Source organism: Pelobates fuscus, chromosome 3 (genome assembly GCF_036172605.1).
Source record: "Pelobates fuscus isolate aPelFus1 chromosome 3, aPelFus1.pri, whole genome shotgun sequence".
Lineage (NCBI taxonomy): Eukaryota > Metazoa > Chordata > Amphibia > Anura > Pelobatidae > Pelobates > Pelobates fuscus.
Window position 1 is genome coordinate 335,633,216 of NC_086319.1, and position 15,088 is coordinate 335,648,303.

The following is a 15,088-nucleotide window of genomic DNA, read 5'->3' on the forward strand; positions in this document are numbered from 1 at the left end:
ATGAGAAGGGGAAAGGGGGAGGGCCTACAGTGGGGCCTACATATTTTCTTTTGGAGTTTTATCTTAGAGTTTTTTGGGTTTTTTTTTAGAGGAGTATTCATTTTAAAGAAAACCAGTGGCTTACTGATAATGAATAAAATATTTAAAGAAAAATTTTAAACTGTACATAGAAAAAAACAATACGAAAGAAATCTAAAGGCAAATGGATGGGATCAGCAGAAGTGACACTAAGGGCTTATTTCCAATGTTGTTGGAAAATATCAGTCATAAACTGTCTGTCATTACTAGCAACTGGTAGATATTTGCAGCCACTGCAAGTTTCCAAGGTTCACCAGTGCCTTTAATATCTGCACAATACTAATGTCTGCTGCAACTGGTACAGACAGACCACCACGTGGACCATATTGCAAATGGTAAAAAAATAGCACGTGGCAATAAATTCCCATAGCAACTGGGACAAAGTTCGAATTAACACTTTTAACATACTGATCACTGTAGCAGCAATGATTGGAAAATGAATATACATTTTTAAAAATCGATAGAATGGATAAAAAGTGAGGTCCCCTGAATTTCATTGCAAAATAAAAGAAATACGTAAGAACAAGGGAGTCATATCACTTTAGATAGCACTTGAAATTCTTGACTACTGTTTGGTTGCAAGTTGTTTTCCATAAAAATGGGTCTGTTTGAGTTTGCTATCTTTTTAGTTACTTTTTGATAGTTACTAGACCAAGACTAGGCCGAAGGTTGCCTACCCCTGTACTGGACTATCCATGCATTAACAAACTGTGAAACAGTCAAACACATGGAAAAGTCTATTTCTGAAGAGCATTAAGTCTAACTTAAAGAAATATATCATTTTTTGTACTGTGTAAAAAAAAAAGGGCTGATATGTCAACTATAGCATATATTCACTAAAGTCAGTTTGAAACCACCTCTTGATCAATATTTAATTAAATAGTCCGCTTGGGGAAGCCCTTCAAGTCAGCTATCCGTTTCAAGTCAACTAGGTTGCAGATTGTCCTAATTCTCAACTTGGTCAAAGTTTTGGTAGCGAGTAAAAACAGTTGTGATTCAGGTACAAGTAATTAGGCTCACAGATCACATGGATTCATAATGGTCCTTTGTGGATTGGCCCCAGTGCAAAACATTGGGTAAAATCTATGCTTTTATATACAATGCAACAAAAATAAACAACTCTTTGCTTACACTAATGAAGGCCCTCCGGAGATCCAAAATATATTCAACCATTGTTAATACCGCAAGATTTACACTTATGTTGCATGTTCGATAATAATTACCATTCAGCAAGCACACACTTATCAACAAACAACAACGAACAAAAAAACACGTTTCCTGTGGGTTCCATTTATTATCGATAACTACAAGAGTTTTCTTTCCTGAGCCACAAAAAATAAGATGTTCCCTCTCAGAGGGTTATTTCATAAACAGGGTCCTTCGTTTAAGTGAGAATTTAAAGTGAATTTCAGATTTAAGGCCACAGTAGTCAAACTAGAAGCATATCAGAGTTGGAAATTTTTTCCATTTCGGGTACTCTGGTCTGAAATCTAAAATTCACTTTCAATTGTCATTTTATTGAATAACCCTGTAAAGTTAGGACTTAGAATTGTTAGGACTTAAAAGTGTATTTTAAATCTTTGGGCCCAAAAAAATAATCAAATTGAAAATATTCTCAAAGTCAGTTTTGTTTTTTGTTTGAATTGTGGCCTAAAATTTGAAATTCACTCTAAATTCTTCTTGAATTTCAATGTAAGTTTACACTATAGCGAGCAACCCTCTGGGGTGAAATTAATTTGAGTCCATGAACATGGAAGCTGGGTCCAATAAACCTGAAATGCATAGTTCCAGATTAAAGGATTTCTAAATTAGGGCACATGTTTTTTAATGCAGTGTGTTTGAATGGTATTGTGCTACATTTGATTTCATTATTAATTTTTAAAATACATTTATCACACTTTTTTATATATATATTTCATACTTTTCACCAAATAAATAAATAAGATATTTCACCTAGGTAGTGTAACACGCAGCGATTATAATATAAAGCCTTTTCATTATTTGTGACCAGGGTTAAAGCAAGGCCATTTGTATTAAGGTAATCTTAAATCATATGTAGTTAAAGGGGGTTAAATTCAACAAAATACACAATCTTAGATTTGAAATTAAATTAAATTAAATCTTAATTTTAAATAGCAAGATCGCCCAAAGGGACTATTTATAAAGTGAAATTGTAAAACAAACTTCTAAAGGTTTAGCTGTCACCATGGAAACAAAGGGTCCATAATTTCCTGTTGATTGTTTCAATTATAAAATATTGTCATATCATTGTATCCTATATATAACCAAATTTGTTTCATTTGTGCATCTTTTGCATATTCATTTTTATTAATATTTAGCAAACTGTACTTCCTCATTCACACAACAATTTCCTTATTTGATCTGTTTTTTTTTTCCAGCTGTCCTAAAGGTAATAGCTAGTATAAAATGGCCTTGGTTTATAAGATATAATTCTGTTAATTTAATGTAAAGTGTACCTATATAAAATTATTGTAAGGAAAGAAATTCTCTGAAATAGCCTAAGGAGTCTAAACAAATTAAATAACATTCCCTAGCTACAATGTATCAGATTAATCAAAGTGTGTTGGTCTGGTTGGGATTCTAATACTGAATACTGTAGAATGATATTTGTATGTGTGTGGGAATGTAGGACAATGCAAACTTCTATTGCAGTTTCTAATGGCACTAAAGGGGTTACATGAACTCTTTTCTATATAGCAGATTAAAAACAAACAGAACTAGATCTGTTAATCTGCCAATAATAGTCAGATCAGTGAATCACACTGATAGTTCTGCAAAGGTGAAATCCCATTGACTGATAATGGTGTCCATTTATTGCAAGTAATGGAGCTAGATTGCAAAGAAGAGGCATACTGCACAGAACAAAAAGTATAAATCCAAACAGAATGCTACAACTATACCTATTGTGATGGATGAAAATATGTCCCAGATGCATTGAACAGGAATGTATTGGAAGTGAACATAATAGCAACATTTGGTCACCCATAGAGGACAATTATTGTAGAAAATCATTGTAATTCAAAGAGTTGCCCAGGCGGCTATAAAATGACTTGTAGGTCTCAGGACACAGGTCAAGATCACTGAAAACAGGTATGCAATTATATTCCTGGAAGATAAACTGGGATTTACAAATAAAACTACACACAGCCAATACAACAAATGAAACTGCAGTGATCTCTAAGCTCCTGAATCACATATACAGGAGAAACACATCGAGTGCAACCTGCAACTTGATTATTGGAGAATACAAATCTACAAAATGTGTACACATCTACACAATTCTCCCTCTTTCCTCTTTCTCCCCACAGTACATATACATTAAAGTTGTATGTATGTATTGTATGTATATATATATATAAATATATATATATATATATATATATAAATATTTAAATATATATATTTTTTTACATTATATTAAATTATATTATATTTTATTATATTATATTTTATTATATTATATTATATCATCTAATTAAATGTCATTGGGTGCAGCAATTCGATGTGTAGAGCTGATGTAAATATAGATTTATTTTATTTTTAAAATCTGCCTATAAATATGTGAGTATAAAGTTTTTTTTACATAATGAACCTGAAGGAATGCAATGTAGTGCCTTATGTATTTTTTAAAATCAGGAATATACTAGAAAGCTGTAAAAAGTATTTGTCGCAAAACAGAATTTTTTATTTTTTTTTAAATGCATTTATATATATATAGTGTATATTAGTGTGTTTGTGTGTGTGTTTGGATATGTAAATTAGTTCAATGTAGTGATGACACGTGGGTAAGAATTTAACTAACTAATTTACATATGCAAAACTCTAAGCAAAGTTTTGATGTACTACACTACAATAATCGATTGGTAGGATATAAAGCATCGGATTTATTTTATATTTCCTCGGACTGTAATCGTATTTAGAAACGACAAAGGTGTATATCAATAGCAATCAATTTATAATTTATTATTTTAATTACGAATGCCTTAGTATAAATGCAAAGGGATTTTACTTATTAAAATCTGATTTGTCAAACTAAAAATGACACCAGCATTGTTTGTGACTTCTAATAACTACAGAATTTCTTTTTTAGTGCAACTTTTAGAGATTTGTTTCAGAGGTTTTTTGTTAATTGTTTAGGTTATTTTTGTTCTTGTTTTCTATATTATTCTATTCGTGCAATGCAGAGAAACGGGCTGCGTTAAAACTAGTAAAATATGTCTTGTGCTAAATATAGTAATTAATTCCATATTAATAATGGACAATAACTGGTTTGTTAAGATTTTGCATGATTTTTTTTTAACAATAATTTTCTTTAATAGTTAAAAAAAAATTAAATATAATTCTTCAGTAACCGATCTATAACGCTTATAGTGAGACTAGATTAAAATTATAATAAAAAAAATCTAAATACCAACTCGCTAAAATAAAAAATAAAAAAAAAACAATTGAAAAAAATGAACCGACTAAAAAAAAAAATTCTGTTGGGAACTACATTAATTGCAAATATTTTTTAAATGGTTATTTTTTTTCAAATATAGTTACTACGCTATCAAATAGTTAATTTCTCTATTAATTTATTATAAATTGAATTCTTCTTAAGTTAGATTCCATTACTAAATTGATATCCTATTGCTGGTAAAAAAAACAACAACAAAAAAAACGCTGGAACAATGACAATCAGTCAATAAATAATGATATCACATCCAAACATCTTCAGGTAGTGCTTCTCTATAGGTGTGTATAATATGTGTGTTTGTATGTGTGTGTGCTATGGTACTTAAATGGCTGGCAATAGGCTTTGGACAATGAAATCATTTGTATTCAGTTAGTAACTACTCTACAGCAGACACTTTAGAGTGGCAGATTTAATGTTCAGATAACGCCAAGAAGGGGATCCTACATTCTAATTCAAACAGCTGTTTCCACTATTGATTCATGTAAATAAATGGAGATTCGGGTCGGCCAAATTGTAGTAAAAAATACACTCCAAATGGAAGATAGCTCAGACTTGATCAATCCTCAGCTTCACTGGAATCTGGCAAAGGAACACATTGAGCCTCTTACAGAATTCTCTAGTTTATACTTTGTTTAAAATTCTCAATATTTTATTTACTGTTTTGTTTATTTATGCTTTTCTCAATCATGTGTTTTGTTTTGTTTTTTGCTTTTTTTATTACACGTAAGAATACCAATTCTAATATTAAATATTATGTAAATGGTGCTACAAACACACACCTTCAGATATTAAATATACACTATGCCCAAAATGAATGTGTCTGTGCATATATAACATTAATTGGATTTCGGTGTATGTTATTAATTTTCTATTTTATTATTATTATTTATTTATTTTTAATACAAATAATACAATCCTGGTATTTAACAGTACATAAGGAATACTTAGATAAGTCAATACATGTGTACAGTGTAATGAAACAGAAAGTGTTTATTATAAGGCTGTTAAATATTTTGCACTGAGAATGACACAACAGCACCTAGAATAGAATCCCCCCTCCTCTCCCCCCACCAGCCCAGCACAGTCACCCAGCCTTGGCAGATCTTTATCAGAGTCATACTAAGAACAGATTGAACACACACACAGACACAGGGCATTTCAAGTGGTTGTGGCCCTACCCTTTCTGTCTGTATAGCAGATCACCGCCTCTGACAGCACCTCACATTGACTGCATGGCATTCTCCAGGGATACATTAATGAAGAACTTAACAGTTAATTAACAAACCCTCACATAAGGCACCGCTTTCTCTAAAACTAGCTAGCATGCATTGACTTGTAAACACAAATTAAAAAAAAAAAAGAACACACAATGGCCTTCCTCCACCTTCCACCCAGAAACAGTGCAGACTGGGCTGAGGAGACCCAGGGCAAATGCCAGTCAATCTATCCATTAAACCAATGGGCAAATGATTGTTCCTCTTGTGCCACCTCTCTCTCTGTATAACGCAGCCATATAGAAAGGAGAAGGGGAATTCGATCTATAGAGACATAGAATCCATACAATATAGCATTGGAACCATCTCATAGAGCAAAACCCAAACACAGCTCTAGATGCACTGCCCTCATTCTCTGTCATCCGAAACGGATTAAAAAGTGAATCATTTTCTAAGCTGCATTAAAAAGGGAAGTGTCTATAGTCTGGTGCTTGGGCTCAGCCATCCTTATTGTCACCCACCAATAGCCTACATTTCCAGCAAAAGCCAACACTAAAGAGGGGACTATTCCCAAATCAATAGTCTAACCTGTAATCTGCTCCAGACTACACTGTTCCATCTGATAATAAATTGTTTAGTAATCACAATATTTGCACAGAACATACAAAGCAGGCTTTAGAATTAAGGAAAGCCCTACTTTGCTACAGACTCACTGAGAACCCACGTTGCTGCAAGTATTGGTTTATCGATGAACAGATATGTATCAATCAATCGATATTAATTGTTTGACAAAGAGAATGGTTGGTAGATAGGATGGTGGTCGAGGGGAGTGTGAATGGGGGTTAAGTGTCATTTTTAAAAGCTGCTATTTACATTATTCTTGGATTTATGTCCAAACTGCACAGATATGTTGCAATCATTTATGTTTGCAATTTTTCTCGAAATCTTCAATGTGATGTGGCAGTAATGAGTAGAACCTTATGCATTGTGGTAATATAAAGTGTGATCTGCTGTATTCCTTTATTAGAGTCACTTAGTTCACATAGAATAATGGCAGGACAGGACATTAGACACATAGTAGCAGAGTCTGGGTTAAATCGAGGTGTGTGTGGAGAGAAGGGGGGGGGGGGGGGTGAAGCTCTGCTTATTCTAGAGGGAAGAAAGATCCTTTCTTTAAAATGTCAGAGATTGCAGATGTCCCTTTTCAGGAATCTGGCTAGAGTTCACTGACAGCTTGCATGTGATCACTGCATTAAATCCACACATTTACTAAGGCTTGGAGACAAAAGCTTGTAGGTTGCAGATTGTATAATATGGAGTACTGTGCAAAAATAATACTGAGGAACAGGAAATCGATAGGTGGGCACTAGGGGCATTAATTGGGCTATAGTGTGATATATATTTTTGGAGTCTACATTAAAACAGCTTGGTAATTAATGACATTGAAGCCCCCATGGTGAAGTGTGTAGAAATGGGTGATTTTACAGGGCACAGAGTATAAAATAGGTTCTCAATTTGGTATGGTCTCACCTGCTAGCCTCAGTGCTGACATTCTCTGGAATTCAGGCTCCTGAAGCCATTTCCACATTCTCCTGAAGGTCTCCCGGCCAGATTTCAGTTTGCTCCAAGGTTTGGGGTTCCTCAGAAGATCTGAGAGGGTCCCTTGTGACCTGCACAGCACCCTCTGGGCAAATATCGCCTGGGGGATGCTGTACCGCTTGAGCTCGGTGGTGATTCTCTGAGCTACTTCTTTGGTATTGATTTCTTCCATTTGCCCTGAATTACTTCCATTGTTGACTTGTGATCCAGTCACAGAAGATGGATTTTGCTCCCTGCTGGAACCCAGAATCTGTCCATGACTCTGGGCATTTAAATGGGCATGAGGGTGATGAGGGATTCCGTTGATGGGCACCATGCCAGCAGATGGTGGGGTAAGATGTTGTTCCCCATGCCTGGAAAGCATGGCAGGATGGTGGGCTTCAAACCCATTGGGGGTGAGCATTTTCTCACTGGGCATGGTGGCACTGGGGTGAGCATAATGGGGTAACCCTTGTTGGGCATTGTGGATGCTGCCAAGACCAGATCCAGATAATGGGGATAAGCTTTGTCCCATCCCGGTTACATCCTTGTGGTAGGGGGTGTAGAGATTGTTCATAGATGTCAGACCCCTATCATCCCTCATCAGGGTGAAGCTGCCACTTACATTGCCAGGTATCCGCTGGTGAGGGTGGTGATGGTGGTGGTGATGGTGGTGGTGGGGGAACTTGTCCGATACGGTGGATATGGGGGGTAAAGGCTGCAGTGGGGTCAGCGTCGTGTAGGTGCTGCTCATGTTCATCCCAGGAGGGGTCTCACAAGCCATGGTCATGGTGGGATGCAGGGGTCCGGTTAAAGCATGGTCTGGGGGTCTGTGGTGGTGGTGGTAGTCTCCGCCGTCAAGGATGGAAGCCATGCCCATGGACCTGGGGTGGGCAGACAGATGGTTGCTCCGGTGGGTTACCGAGCCTCGGTGGTGCGGGCTGTTGTTCATCAGATCAGCGGTGGCCGAAACAGACTCATGGCTCACCCCATGCAGATCTCCCATAGAGTCCATGGTCAGCTGAGCGTTCATTGTTATACGTGCAGGATGGTGGTCCACACATCTATCTGGCGTACAGGAGAAAAGTCAAAGGAATTCCTTACATTGGGGCTCAATAACTTCCCTTCTTCCTTGGCTGTATTCTTTTTTTTTGTCTCTGTTGTTGCTCTTGTTTTTTTTTTTCTGTTTTTTTTTTTTAATTTCTTTTTTTGTTGTATCGTTTTTTATTTTTTTATTATTATTATTTTTTTCTTTCTATCTTGAAGGCCCTCTTGCCTTGCTCAGATCAGCAGCAGTGATTGAAGTCTGCCCATTCCCCTCGCCATCTCTTGCCATGTCTCTCACTTGTTACAATGTATCACAGAGCAGCCCCTTGCAGCTGCCGAGGCTCAAGGCGCATGCGCACTGAGGAGCTCTGGGAAGAGAAAGCACACACAGCTAGCTCCCTGTGACATCACTGCCCTCTCTATTTACCATGTAAAGTCCAGAGACAGCCAAGGAGAGAAAACCTCTTCTCATAAAGGCAGCTACATGGTGGAGGCAGCCAGGCATAATATTACAGAAACACAGGGATCCAGAAAAATGCAAAAATACAGTGTAGCATACAAAGTGCCCCCTCCCTGCATGCCTACCCCATGGCACCCCATTCATTACAGCCAGCAGCAGCACATGACATGTGCCACTATTAACCCTTTCCATGATGCAGGTATTAACCCTACTAATAGGGGGGAGGGGAGAGAGAGTGAGAGTGTGTGTGTGTGTGTTTTTGGTTTTTTTTAAGGTCAGAGATTATATGCATAGGTTAACCCATTGCATGCCAGTTCCTTTGTTGTTCTATTGTCACACGGTTCAGATGTGGCTTTAACGCCTAATCACAATTTCTAATACTATTAGTTTTGGAGAGCTGTATCTATCAAGGCAAAACAGTTGCTATTGGGACATTGCGTTGGTTTCCATGGTGACTGCTCCTCATTTAGCACTTTGCCCTCAAATAGCACCTGTTTTTACCTTGAGAAATCCCCCTTGTAGTGATTACTGTAGGTGAAATGAGACCTGATGCAGACACATGTTGATAGGGGTTCCACATCAGACTCACAGTTAATTAAATCACACCCACTCTCCTCTCCACCTCAAACATGGGCGAGTTTACTTTCTTAATTACACCCCCAGGACCCTCCCCTTCACTGACTTTGCATTATAAGTGTGTGTGTGTGTGTGTGTATGTGTGCATGTGTGTGTGTGTCCTCTCAGATTGGACTTCCGGATTTTTCCAACTCAGCACATGAAGCAGAGAAACATATGCAAATAAAATTCAGATTGAGCCAGCTCTCATGTTAGTGTGCACAATTATTGCTAATATGCCTAAATCATGACAGAGACTGGTTTTAAATAATGAAAGTTGACTGCATAAAAATAATGACAGAGACTGTCCCTAAAAATGAGTGATTACACCTAAATAATGAGAGACAGCCCCTAATAATGACAGTGATTGCATCTCAAATAACTAAGTTGTATATTATTGTTCTGTTTCACACATCTATCAGCATTAGCAGATATATGACACCTTTCTTCATTAGCCTTATTATCAGCATTTTTGCTTTCTATTTTAATTATTGTAATCCCCATCATCTATCGTGTATATAGCTCCATAATGCATTTTGTGTATGTATATATTATTATACAATGTATGTGTGTATTATTATATATGCAGTGTATGCATTATTATATATACATTGTAACCATAGTGTATTTACATATCGTTTTATATATATATATATATATATATATATATATATATATATATATATATATATATATATAGTGTATGTATGTATATTATATATACAGGGTATGTATGTATAGTATATATAGTGTATTTATGTATTATTTATATACAGGGTATGAATAGTATATATTCATATATATAGTGTATGTATTATTTAATATACAGGATATGTATATATAGTGAATGTATTATTTAATATACAGGGTATGTATAGTATATATAGTGTATGTATTAATATACAGGGTATGTATGTATAGTATATATAGTGTATGTCTTATTTAATATACAAGGTATGTATGTATAGTATATATAGTGTATGTATGTATATTATATATGCAGGGTATGTATGTATAGTATATATAATGTACGCATTATTTAATATACAGGGTAGGTATGTATGTATATTGTACATATTGTGTATGTATGTATATTATATGTGCAGGGTATGTATGTTTGTATATTATATATATAGTGTATGTATGTATATTATATATGCAGGGTATGTATGTATATTATAAATGCAGGGTATGTATGTATATATAGTGTATGTATTATTTAATATACAGGATATGTATATATAGTGTATGTATGTATATTATATATGTAGGGTATGTATGTATATTATATATGCAGGGTATGTATGTATGTATGTATAGTATATATAGTGAATGTATTATTTAATATACAGGGTATGTATGTATAGTATATATAGTGTATGTATGTATATTATATATGCAGGGTATGTATGTATATTATATGTGCAGGGTATGTATGTATGTATAGTATATATAGTGTATGTATTAATATACAGGGTATGTATGTATAGTATATATAGTGTATGTATTATTTAATATACAGGGTATGTATGTATATTATATATGCAGGGTATGTATGTATATTATATGTGCAGGGTATGTATGTATGTATAGTATATATAGTGTATGTATTAATATACAGGGTATGTATGTATATTTAATATACAGGGTATGTATGTATATTATATTATGTATGTATATTATGTATAGTGTATGTATTAATATACAGGGTATGTATGTATAGTATATATAGTGTATGTATTAATATACAGGGTATGTATGTATAGTATATATAGTGTATGTATTGATATACAGGGTATGTATGTGTTATGTTATATGTAGTTTATTTTAAAAAGAACAATGAGATTAATATTGTTCCCTTTTCTATTTCACAGACCAGTCTCTCTTTATATCATATCCGAGGACAGGATGCACCCACTATGCAGTATCACACACATAGACATATTACATTAAAACCTTTTTTTTTTTATTCCTAGAATAAAATTTGGGCGAATTCTGTCGCTCTGGGGGGATTGTGTCTCTAAACAGAAGCCACATGCAGCTGTTAAGAGAAGTATAGGATTTTGCTGAAAGCAAGGACAGATGTGCCTATTGTGTGACCCCCATGCAACAGCAGATCGCAGCGCTCAAAATGTCCTTTCATTTGTCCAAACTGAGCTACAGCAAGAGGGCTGGATTCAGGGGTCAGTCTGTTCCAACATTAACCCTTTGCTGGCAGAGGCCCAACAACGCATTTCTGCGCATTACAGCAAATAAATAAATAGATAAATAATAAAAAAAAAGACATTTAAAAATTTAAAATAAAATAAAACAACTTATTAATCTATGGATATATATATATACAATAATATAATATAATATAATATAATACAATATAATAAATTGAAGACCTTCGACAGATAAAGCCAAATGTATTCTTAAAAAAAGAATCTAAAAGAAAATGTCGACCTTTGTATAAAATGTGTGTAAGAAATCAGGCAAAATAAATATATACCTAAATATTCAGCCACTCAGATATTCATCAAATCATTAAAGACTTTGTTTAGCTACATAAAAATAGAGTAGAGTTCATTATAAGCTTGTTTTATTATGCATCTTAAAGACAAATAGGACACGTATTATATCAACCAGAATCCAGCAATGGTTCATATATGATGACTTTCACTGGCCAACACATGATCTCCTAGCCCCAATAGTGCAAGCAAGAGAACCCAAATGCATATCTCATATTTAAACAAATTAACAGGACCTTGAACAGTTCTCTGTGCACCAGTATCTCTCCCATGTGTAGGATTATGAGCAACACCAGTATAGACAATCACATAAACAAAATAGATTTGAACGACATATATTTACAGACATATTAATTTTATTTTATACACAGAGATATTTATACAGGTTAAAACATAAAAAAAAAATATCTGGCTAGCACTCTCCCATTCTTCACAATACAATGACAATGGAATGGGTAAACCAGTAATTGTAAGAGGAAACATCAATACAAAGTATCATGGTTGTCTATTCTGTTCCAATTAGAGGTGATTTCTAATTAGCATCCAGGGTGATGCAGTTGGAAGATGCTGACGCCTCCTGTCCCCTCCACCTCTTGCTGTCCATGTGTTGGGGGTGACAGCTTGCACTGGTCAGTGGATGGAAGGTTCTGCTCTTCCCCAAAAGGCTACATGTCAAAGGTGAGGCTTGAAGACTCCAAAAGCCAACAGCTACCAGCTGGACACTGGGGCTGCTTTCAGATTCTCTCCCCTTGCTCAGGCTACTGGCTAACATATCCATCCACTAATACAACAGCTACATCTGTCACTGGGATAATGGAGGGAGAGAAAAAAAAAAGTATGTTATAAGTAGGAAAACAGTAAAAAAAAAAAAAACAGTCCAATTAACTGGAGAGATATGTGGATATAAGACTGAACAGAATAAATATATTTATACTGCAACTGGAAAAGTAAATTTTTATATTAACACGATTTTAATCAAATTATGCCAACATCATTATTATTTGTATTATTATCATGAGTTGTTCTTTAAAATTTGAAATAACTGTAATAGATCATTGCACCCATTATGCTATACGTGTTCAAACTCCTACGTTCTATTTTAGAAATGACTCATATTATTCAGCCCAGTACACTTTCTTTCTCTGAGTGTCTGATAGTAAGCAGGTGTAAATCTATATATACTATGTAAAATCTCTATTCTACAATTCACACTGTCTATATATAGACAGACAGAGGGAATTATAAAATGGAAACTTTACAGACAAGAGAGAGAGAGATCATATATATATATATATATATATATATATATATATATATATGTGTTTTGCCCTGATGAAAGCTCCATGTGGGAGCTGAAACGTTGACTTTTTAAATGGATTTGATAAAAGTTACATTTTATTTGAAAATCTCTATAAAGTCCTTGGGGTGCGGTCATTTCTGGTGGGGGGTGGGGGTGGTGTGTGTGTGTAGCTATGTATATATAATTAGTTATATAGTGATATATAAATACACACACACATTCACGTTTTTTTTTTTTTTTGCTGCTCAAACACGTCACACATATTTATTTTTAAATTGTGAGTTTATTTCAATATAAAATGTATTCTTTCCATAATACAGCCAGGACTGATATATGTGTGTAAAATGACGATTTGAATTCCTAAAGTTACCTACAGCCAGGCAATGCCCACTGGGTGCCCAGTTTACACAGGGTGGCATACAGCGTGCGGAGTAAGGAGGGCTTTGGTGGGTTGTAGAACGTGCAACATCTGCTCAGATTCTCAGAGTGGTCGATATTCCTTCCTTATACACACGCGTGGCGTTCTGCTTTGCAATTGAGGAAATTAGACTTTTGTTAAGATTCATTCAAGCGGCCTTAGTATGTGTGTTTTTCTCTTATAGCTGACAATTTGTTCAGTAACAAACAACACCTATATACCTAGCGTTGGGACATCCACGCTTACTGTTATACAATGTGGTCTCTAGTCAGTAAGTCGTATATGGTGGTCATTGAAGAGGAAATCAATATATGTTTTTTCTTGAGATAAATATATTTCTTTAAAACAATGGCATATTCACTAAAAATGATTCTGTATAGAATTAGTAGATTCTCTGTGATACCGACACCTTCCCAAACTACTATGTATCTGTATATCTATATTTATATATAGAAAATAAAGATTCAGAGCACTCCAAAGGTCTTAGTGAAAAAAATATACTTTATCTGTGTAGAAGGATCAACGTTTCGACCCGCAGGTCTTTATCAAGATTTTGTTTATATTTATATATATTTACGTATGTGTAAATAATAATAGATTGCTTAAATGGAAAACTATTATTTGCACAAATTAATATTCTGAACAAATATAAATTGTATCAGTAATGCGAAGTTAATTGGATTTTCCATGTGTCAAGGAGTAAAAACATTTTAGTTTAGTTACAAAAACAAACAAAAACACATTGTTATTATTCGGATGCTAAGCACACCACACAGCAATCCATTAGCAGCCTGGCAGAGATAGGTGCACATAGTATCTGATTTAACCCCTTCACCACCTAGTGATCGATATATGCATATCAGTGCTGTGTAATCTGTGCTAAATGGAAAGGCAATTGGCTGCTTATGTGCATGAGAGAGAGGAAAGACATTTGTAAATTCTGTCCATTAAATTTACAGCCAACGTGTTTGTATGTGTGTAGCTGACACACGTGTAATTTGCATACATACAGACACACACATACCCCCCATCCTAGCTCCCTCTCCCTCCCTTCCAAGACCTATCATTCCTTCCACCTCATTATTCTTCTCTCCCTTCATATCCCCCCATTTTCCTAGGTCTCCATTACCCTACCCCTTCCAAGTGATCTGTTACCCCTTTTACATTAAAGCTCTCTTGCCCTCTATTTTTCCCAACTCTCTCTTCCCTCCCTAGGTCCCCCCCCATTCCAATATCTCTCTTCCTTCGTCCCTTAAAAACACTCTCTATCTGCCTTATAGGCTCTATCTGCCCCTGTCCCTCTCCCTGTCTCTCTTACTCTATATCCAGCTCACACACCCATCTCTCACTCCCCTGCTTTGCCAATCACCTTTTTTTTTTTAAATCAA

At 35.1% G+C, this 15,088-nt stretch overlaps 1 protein-coding gene across 2 annotated transcripts in view; it reads right to left on the minus strand.

Moving 5' to 3' along the window:
• The window catches only part of ONECUT1 (one cut homeobox 1), a 39,242-nt gene extending 30,672 nt beyond the window's left edge, over positions 1-8,570 (minus strand). Inside the window, exon 1 of one of the 2 annotated variants that reach the window (XM_063449065.1) lies at positions 7,300-8,570. In XM_063449065.1, coding sequence (XP_063305135.1) covers positions 7,300-8,380 — 1,081 coding nt within the window. In that variant the 5' untranslated portion in view covers positions 8,381-8,570. The remainder of the gene's footprint in view (positions 1-7,299) is intronic. The other variant, XM_063449066.1, reaches the window with a different exon arrangement.
• Between the last annotated feature and the right edge of the window lie 6,518 nt (positions 8,571-15,088).